Source organism: Mirounga leonina, unplaced genomic scaffold (assembly GCF_011800145.1).
Source record: "Mirounga leonina isolate KUSES-001 unplaced genomic scaffold, KU_Mleo_1.0 Mir_154, whole genome shotgun sequence".
NCBI classification, from domain to species: domain Eukaryota; kingdom Metazoa; phylum Chordata; class Mammalia; order Carnivora; family Phocidae; genus Mirounga; species Mirounga leonina.
Genome location: NW_023270389.1, coordinates 36579089 through 36587870, shown reverse-complemented (window position 1 = coordinate 36587870; position 8782 = coordinate 36579089). Strand labels below are relative to the sequence as shown.

Sequence of the window (8782 nt, the reverse complement as noted above, 5' to 3'; positions counted from 1 at the left end):
GGGCGCCGCGAGGACCCGCACGGCCTGAGCAGCGGCCCGGCCACGCCGGGGGAGCCCGCCTGCCCCTCCCCCTCCTGCTGCACGCGGCCCGCGCCCCTTACCCTCCCCCACGACGCCCGCCGCTGCACCCGGCCGCGGCCCCCGGCCCACGCCCGGCTCCTGGAGGGAAAGGCCCCGCCCCCATCTGTTGGAGCCTCGACACCGCCCCCTCCCGCCCCGCCGAGCCTTCACCCAATAGCGAGCGCGGGTGGGCGGAGTGCGGAGGCTGTCGTGAGGGGGTTCTGGCCAATGGGGAAGCGTGCCGGGCCTGGTGGGCGGGGCGTCGGGGCCTTGTCACGCTCGGGTCCGTGTGAAAACGGGGGTTCCGAGTGCAAAGCAAAGTTTTTTTGTAAACCGTCTGCAAAGGCGGGGGGGCGAAGAAGGCGCCGGAGACCGGGCCGAGTGCAGCTGCCGTGGCCGCCGCCTTTTTAGCTCTTCAGGCGTCGGCTTCCCGGTCCGAGCCACAGCGGAGGAGACGAGCGAGGGGAAGACCTGCGCGGAGAGCCCTGCAGATGCTGGGAGCCTTCGTAGCGCGGAGCTGCCCGTCGCCCGCCCCCGCCGCCTGCCTGCTCCTGCTCCTGCTCCGGCTCTTCGTCCCCGGGCTCCGGGAGCCCCAGCGCCCCGCCGCCGCCGCCTCGGCCGCCGCCGCCGCCGCCGCCTCGGCCGCCTCGGCCTCTGCCGCCCAGCTGTGGGTGTGGGGACTGCTGGGGCTGAGCCGGGCCTCCGCGCCGGCTCTGAGCACCGACGCCTGAGGAGCTGCGCGCTGCCGGCCCGCCGGGGACGCCCGCAGGCGCGGGGGCTCGGCGGCTTGACCCCGGGCTCGTCCCCGTCCGGCCGCGGAGGGCACTCAGAGGTTTCCCGAGCGGCCCGGTCGGGCGGCGAGAGCCCCGCGCCGCCCTCCCGCCTCCGCCGCCGGGTCGCCGGCCGCCGGCGCCTCGCCGCCACCGCCAGGGTAGCCGCGGGGCCGCGCTCGGCGGGCCCCCTGAGCCGCAGCCATGGGGTGCTGGGGTCGGAACCGGGGCCGGCTGGTGTGCATGCTGATGCTGACCTTCATGTTCATGGTGCTGGAGGTGGTGGTGAGCCGGGTGACCTCGTCGCTGGCGATGCTCTCCGACTCCTTTCACATGCTGTCGGACGTGCTGGCGCTGGTGGTGGCGCTGGTGGCTGAGCGCTTCGCCCGGCGGACCCACGCCACCCAGAAGAACACGTTCGGCTGGATCCGGGCCGAAGTGATGGGGGCTCTGGTGAACGCCATCTTCCTGACCGGCCTCTGCTTCGCCATCCTGCTGGAGGCCATCGAGCGCTTCATCGAGCCGCACGAGATGCAGCAGCCGCTCGTGGTCCTCGGGGTCGGCGTGGCCGGGCTGCTGGTCAACGTGATGGGGCTCTGCCTCTTCCACCATCACAGCGGCTTCGGCAACGACTCCGGCCACGGCCACTCGCACGGGGGTCACGGCCACGGTCTCCCCAAGGGGGTCCGCGGCAAGAGCAACCGCGCCGGGGACAGCGACGACAGCGCGACCCCGGGCGAGCAGAGGCCCGACCAGGAGGAGACCAACACCCTGGTGTCCAATAGCAGCAACTCCAACGGGCTGAAGCTGGACCGGCCAGGTGAGGAGAGAGTGGCCACCGCAGGTGGTTGGGTCAGGGGAAGCCCGGACCCTAGCCTGGCCCTGAGCGGGATGGCCCGCACGCCCCCTGGTGCCCGCGCCGCCGCCGCCTCTCGCCCTCCAGGTCCCGCACCCGCGGGGCACGCGAGGAAATAGGACCCCTTTCGGCCGGGTGCTAGCACCCGGGGCGCGCGGCTGGAGGTGGCGGTGGGGACTGTGGTTTGGAGAGTGGGCAGAGGGTCGGGAGGGGGCCGTCAGCCCGCTGCAGTCCACAGCCGCCCTGGGCCGCCCTTACGAGTGGTTCTTTCAAGAGACTGTCTGATTTCGGTTTTCACAGAATCGTAAGTGCCTCCTAAGTAAATTTCTTGGCCGCCACCCCTTGGGAAACGGAGAGAATCCCCAATTCATCCTTAGTTGTTGGCCATTTGAAACCTTGCCCTGCCCAAGTAGTTCTTGCGCCCTTTAAACAAGTTTCTCAATATTACATTCAGAGCCGTCTAGCCATTGACTCTCCTAAGCTCAAAACCCTGGTTAGAGGTTTCTTTTTATTTCAGTTAATTATCTAAAGTCTGAGCCTGATCTTGCAAATCCTAGATTTAGGACCAGTTTGGTAGTGTTTAACATTTCACTTAGGACTTTCCAAAATCATACTAAAATAAAAGTGATGGTAACTTACTCATCTTCTTTTTTACTGGATGCTTTTCATTCTAAATATAATTGCTCTTGAAGGCAATTTGGAAAATGTTGAAAGAAAAGAGCCGGGAAAAGGAATCAACCAAAGCCCAACTACCCAGGCTCTAATGACGTTAACAATTTGGTGTATTTCCTTCCAATTTTTTTTCATTTACATTTATTTGCTTAGTGGTATGATACTACATAGACAACTTGTTCTTTTTTGAAGATGCAGGATATCATGTTAATGAAATTGAACTTGTACACTGAAAAGGTTTAATAAACAATTGAATTTCCCCTCACTCCCACTCTGCAAGGTGTTATTCCAAAGAAAATTAAGCTGTTCTGGTGTGTATACAGTAATTCCTTTAAAAGATGGGTACATTTGGTTTAAGAACTGGTAGAGTAGATGGAGACCATTTATTTCAACTTTTCCTGAAGTTTATGATTGTTGATGGGTTTATATTTGATCTGTCAGTTTCTAAACCCTCTCCAGCAAGAGATTCTGTGGTTTCTATTCATGATAAAAGTTTGAGTGAGCCACACCACCTTCAGGACAAAGAGTGACTGGAGCTGTGGGTCAAATCAGGCATTTGTAGTAGACTTTTCCATAGTTGCATTTAGTTTGTGGGAGATAGCATTCAATTTTATGTTTTCTTTTTGTATATGCCAAAAAGCATAGTGGAATGTTCACAGCACCCCCACCCCCTCACAGAAAAGATGAACTTTTTTTTGGAGGTGGGGAGGTAGGAGGGTGGTTAGAATAGGGAGGCAATAATCTTCCTAATGACTTGATTTAGCCCTGGCCGTTATGCCCTGGCTTGTTCCCAATATGTTAGTTTATACTAAACTGCCCTGGGCACATTTTTAAATTACGTTTCATGAAAAATGTTCACCTCTTTCACTAAAATGGAATTAGATGAAGATGTTTGTATGAACACTTTAATGTATTTGATACAGCATTTTTTCTTTCTTTGTAGATCCAGAAAAGTCCAGAAATGATGCGGTGGAAGTACAAGTGAATGGGAATCTTATCAGAGAACCTGACCATGTGGAATTGGAAGATGATGATAAGGCTGGACAACTTAACATGCGTGGAGTTTTTCTGCATGTCTTTGGAGATGCTTTGGGTTCAGTGATTGTAGTAGTAAATGCCTTGGTCTTTTACTTTTCTTGGAAGGGTTGTCCTGAAGGGGAGTTTTGTGTGAATCCATGTACCCCTGACCCCTGCAAAGCATTTGTAGAAATAGTTAATAGTACTCATGCAACAGTTTATGAGGCCGGTCCTTGCTGGGTGCTATATTTAGATCCAACTCTTTGCATTGTAATGGTTTGTATACTTCTTTACACAACTTACCCATTACTTAAGGAATCTGCTCTTATTCTTCTACAAACTGTTCCTAAACAAATTGATATCAAAAATTTGATAAAAGAACTTCGAGATGTTGAAGGAGTTGAGGAAGTTCATGAATTACATGTTTGGCAACTTGCTGGAAGCAGAATCATTGCCACTGCTCACATAAAATGTGAAGACCCGACATCATACATGCAGGTGGCCAAAATCATTAAAGACGTTTTTCATAATCACGGAATTCACGCTACTACCATTCAGCCTGAATTTGCTAGTGTAGGCTCTAAATCAAGTGTAGTCCCATGTGAACTTGCCTGCAGAACTCAGTGTGCTTTGAAGCAATGTTGTGGGACACGGCCACAAGCCCCTTCTGGAAAGGATGCAGAAAAGGCCCCAACAGTTAGCATTTCTTGTCTAGAACTTAGTGACAATCTAGAGAAGAAGCCCAGGAGGACTAAAGTTGAAAGCATCCCTGCTGTTGTGATAGAGATTAAAAAAATGCCAAACAAACAACCTGAATCATCTTTGTGAGTCTTGAGAAAGATGTGATATTTGACTTTTGCTTTAAACTGCAAGAGGAAAAAGACTCCATTGAAATTCTAAGTTTGCCAAGTAGTGTAATTGAAGTCCTTGTCTGGTCACACAGTTTAATTCTATTTTTGTAAGAACATAATGGGACTGCTTAACAGAGTTCTATATTACAACTTTGTGATTATTAGTGCAGAGTACAGCTATGCTGTAACAATTTTGGAAAGCCAGTTTTAACACTATGTTACATTTTTGTTTAAAGTAAGTATAAACCTTATATAACATAATGACATTTGATTTCCAGTTTTTCCATGGTAAAAAATTAATTAGGGGGATAAATAAATTACAATTGTTACTGGAATTTCTCTGCTTTTCTTTCCCCCCAGTGTTACACTTTGTTTTTTAGAATTATAATCACTAAACTTGAAAAATCATCAACAGGTTTGCTTCCTTTGACGTTTTAGGTAATATTTACTTGCCCTCTGAAATCATTACATGGCATGTTTTTCAGAATGACTCATGGATATTATTAGGAGAAGTTCCTGTTTTTTCTTTACATGGGGTATTTGTAATACTAAAGATCAGTTACTATCCTGGATTCTATATTGCTGAGTATTATTCTAAATAAACAGTTGAGATAATTAACAAGTTGAACTACAGTTTACATATAATAGGGCATACAGAGAGTAATAGCAGGGGAGAAGGTTTACCAAATTAAATATTTAGATTGTTGTAAGTTAATATTCAGACCACATTTTTAAATTATTGGGAGAATTTTAACTCATGTTTTCTTTTACCAAAGTTAGTCTAAAATGTGGACATATTCACCAGCATTACTTTCTCTGAAAGATTGGCATTAGGAACATTGAGCTGAAAGTTTACTTATGAAATATATACGGTAAATATTTTTAAGGACATTAAAGCTAATCTGATAGTTACATGTTAAATGCAAGCTTATTCGTGTAATCTTTCAAATTGTAGATACTTAAGCAAAAATTAGAGTCATTTCATGGTGACCAATTGTGAATGGATTCAAATGGAGATTTTTTCGAGTACAACCAGCAGTTCTTGTGCTTTGCCCAGAGCCATTGACTTAGGAGAAAAAGGAAATCTAATGGTTAATGCAGTTTGGATATTAAATTCTTAAAAAACAAAGTTAAGGCAAAATTAGTAATTAAGATTCTGTAGGTTATCCTGTCTTGACATTGCTCAGATCTTGCAATAGTGGCTTATTTTGTAAGATGCCACAGTATCTACACAGGAAATTGTTCTTGGCTATTTCATTGTTGCTATGGGTTTCGAATCCATACACAAATATTATTTAAGGATATTTAAGTTATATTTTTCTTGACAGAGAGGGGTTATGCTTTGTGAAGAAACTAGATTTTTGTCCTCATAAGGATGAATATTAATATCAGTTATCATGTATAGCTCTATTTTTCTAGAAATAAGGTATCCTGACTACTTCAGTAACTTTTATAGCTGACTACTTTTGGGATGGCTCTCTTTTGGGATTTGAAATAATTCATTGTTTAATGGGTCTTAAGATGAAAGTGTTGGCATTGGACAGTTAACTTTTTAAAGGGATCTTTTGTGGTAGATGGTGTGTTTTTTTTCTAGTATAAGCCTATTGCTGGCAATGGGCCTATTTAAGAACAGCCGATTTTTCCAATGAGAATGAGGTAATTTTAGGAACACAGTTTGTAAGTTCACATTTGCTATAATGGGCCAAAACCATAACCCACCAATTTGCAATACATCTTGATCTTTTAATACTCTTATCTGATAATTGTGTAATTCAATTCCTAAACTGGAAGTTACTTTGAATTTTGCAAAAAAAATTTTTTAAACATGAAATTCGGGAATCTCATCATATGGGTAAAGGAGAGAGCTTCAAACTGTACTATATCACGTACATTCCTGATTCAACACTTAAAACTACAAACCATTTTATTAAGATCTTAAAACAATTTATGTTACAGAAACATTTTGGTAATGACACATATAATAGGATAACTGGTAAAATACATTCAGTGGGGTTTTCTTGACAAATGCTTTATTGGGTCTTTCTTAAAGGTTGTATAATGTATAAAACATCAGCTAAATGAGGATTTTTTTTTTTAATGGTATATAAGCATGGGACAAGGGCTTTTTTTTTTTTCCAGAAGTGCTTTGAAGGTAACAGCCTTTAGATTTCAGTTATTTCACTTTTCATAATTTTTAAATCGCTTATATGTAACAAAGTGGTACCATAGAATTCTTTTTTCAAAGGACTTTGTCATAATAGCAAAATCTGTGGGCACTGACTCACCTTTTGAGTTTTAGCAGAGAATTATTTATTTCTTGACAATGCACTTTCTAACCCATTTTTAGCATTATCTTTTAAAAAATGCTTTTATATTTAAATATTGTGGGATTTAAGTGTCATTTCCAAAATAGCTTATTCCTTCCTGAAAGAAAATGAGGGAAATACCCTGAATTTTTAGGAGACTTAAACCCAATATTTAAATATGCTGTTTTTTAGCAATGCATCAATTTTAGGAGGTGCATCTCTCCTGCTGGCTCTTTTATATTTGAGCAAGATCAGTGTATTTAGAATATGTGTTTAGAAACTTGTCTGTTGTCTCAGTTTAGTGAAAAGGAGGTGCTGCATGTGCCTGAAATAAAACAACTCCAATTTTTCCAAGCCAAATGCCGCCTTAGTGAGGAGAGATTTCCTTCTCTGTTGCCACCTTTCAGCTTCTGTGATTGTTTAATAAGAGTTTTTTGAAGGGCATCTGCATTGTGAAAATACGGACTAGAACCTTAAAAAAAGTCAAAAAAGGGCAAAACCTTTGGTGTGTGAATTTTAGCATTTTAGAAAACAATGTTTGAATAACTAAGGTATGTAATTTGAATAGGAAAAGTTTCCATCAAGAGCACCTTGGAAAAATCTCAGTAGGTAGAAGACTATGTTAACATGTTTGTATCCTGTTAACATGCTCGGTTAATTTTGAATTTTTGGAAGTTTTGAGGGAAAAGGGCCTATGGAACCTAATGTGAAGTATTTAGTAGGCTAAGTGGTATTAAGTTGAAGATTCTTTTACTGTGTATAAGCAGATATCATTTGAATGATACAAATGTCATTTACCTGCTGTCTTAAGATGTTCACACATATACAAATAGGGAGAATAATTCTACAATATAGAAATATTTATTTTAATAAATATTCAGTTTCAGTTAAGGCATCAGTGTTAAAACTCTTGGGAAGGTGGAGGTTTTTTGGTTGCTTTTTAAATGGAAAACTGTCAAATGCAGCGTTTGGCCATCTGAAACGGGAATTGTAATAGCACTATTTTGATGTAGCTCTACAGATACCATGTGGCAATGCTATTTTGTTTTACTAACAAGCTCTGGAATATTTAGCAGTCATTTTCACTGGCACAAGAGCCTTTTGTATGTCGTTCAGTTTAAACTTTTAAACCAAAAATTTTGTGGTCCAGCGTCTTTGGCAAAAAGATGCTGAAGGGAATGTAACATACAATTATTATGTGGCTATATGTAAAAAGACACAAATTGCCGTGTTAGGTCCTGCCTTGAAACAGCACAATGAAGTGTATCAATGTATCCTGTGATTCTTTATGAAACTTCCCTGTTGCGTTGTTTTGGGTCCACCATAGCCTGTCTTTTGGGCCAGATGTGGCACAGTTAAATGCAACTATCATCTCATTAAATGCAGATGCAGATAAAACGTCCTTTAGTGCTGCAACATTTTACCTAACTTTTTGTATGTTTTATGACCGTGCGTTGTTTTCCAAAGCTGTTCCTACCTCACCATGAGGCTTTATGGATTGTTATGTATTATAAATGTTCTTTATGAGACAGACTACTGTGTTTCTTCTCATTTATTAAAAGTTAAGTAGAAAAATAAACTAATTTTAATATCTGCTTCATTGTTTTGTGCATGTGGCCTCCCCTCCTATACTAGGTTGGGTTATGTAGACTTCGGGTGTTTTAAAGGGAAATTGCAGCTTAAGTGTTGCTAGGTGTACGGGATGACCAGGTTATAGGATAGTATTGTGAAAGGAAAAAGATGGGCAAAAATTGCAATAGAACTAGAAAGGGTAACACAGCAAAGCCTCACTAACATGAAATAATCCATGGCTGTGAAATTTTTTTGTTACAAACATTAACATTGCATTATGTAATTACAGGTTAACCTGCTTCTTTTGGTTCTTGCTCTTTGTGAGCATAGTTACTAACAAGGATTATTAAATACTTTACAATTTCCTTAAAGAACTTGTGCTTCTGGCTAGGAGATAAGCAGGTAAAAACTGCATAAGAAAAAATCACTTGGCAGTAAATGGCAATAGATAAATACATAATACTCTAAAGAAGGGATGAAGATCTTTGGAAGGATTCATGTAGGTTAAAATTGAAAGGAGGGATGGGGGCTGAGAGGCAAAGGGGCATAGAATGGAGGATTGAGGGTCAAGACGGTAGAACCTTGTTAAAGAGAAGGTTGAAGGGTGCTTGGGTGGCTCAGTGAGTTAAGCATCTGCCTTCGGCTCAGGTCATGATCCCTGGGGCCCTGGGATCCAGT

General features: G+C 43.8%; 1 protein-coding gene across 1 annotated transcript; it reads left to right on the top strand.

The window, feature by feature from the left end:
* Positions 1-390: 390 nt before the first annotated feature.
* SLC30A1 (solute carrier family 30 member 1) lies at positions 391-7682 on the top strand. The gene is made up of 2 exons (XM_035010491.1): positions 391-1650; positions 3302-7682. Exons 1-2 carry the CDS (start codon positions 1035-1037, stop codon positions 4201-4203), a joined length of 1518 nt encoding a protein of 505 aa, XP_034866382.1. The 5' UTR covers positions 391-1034; the 3' UTR covers positions 4204-7682.
* The last annotated feature ends 1100 nt before the right edge of the window (positions 7683-8782 follow it).

What these genes read in the sequence shown, in the direction of transcription:
- SLC30A1 (XM_035010491.1), top strand. Translation starts at nt 1,035, where the DNA reads ATGGGGTGCTGGGGTCGGAACCGGGGCCGGCTGGTGTGCATGCTGATG. An exon ending in GCTGAAGCTGGACCGGCCAG is followed by an intron (nt 1,651 to 3,301) that starts GTGAGGAGAGAG and finishes CTTTCTTTGTAG; the next exon opens with ATCCAGAAAAGTCCAGAAAT.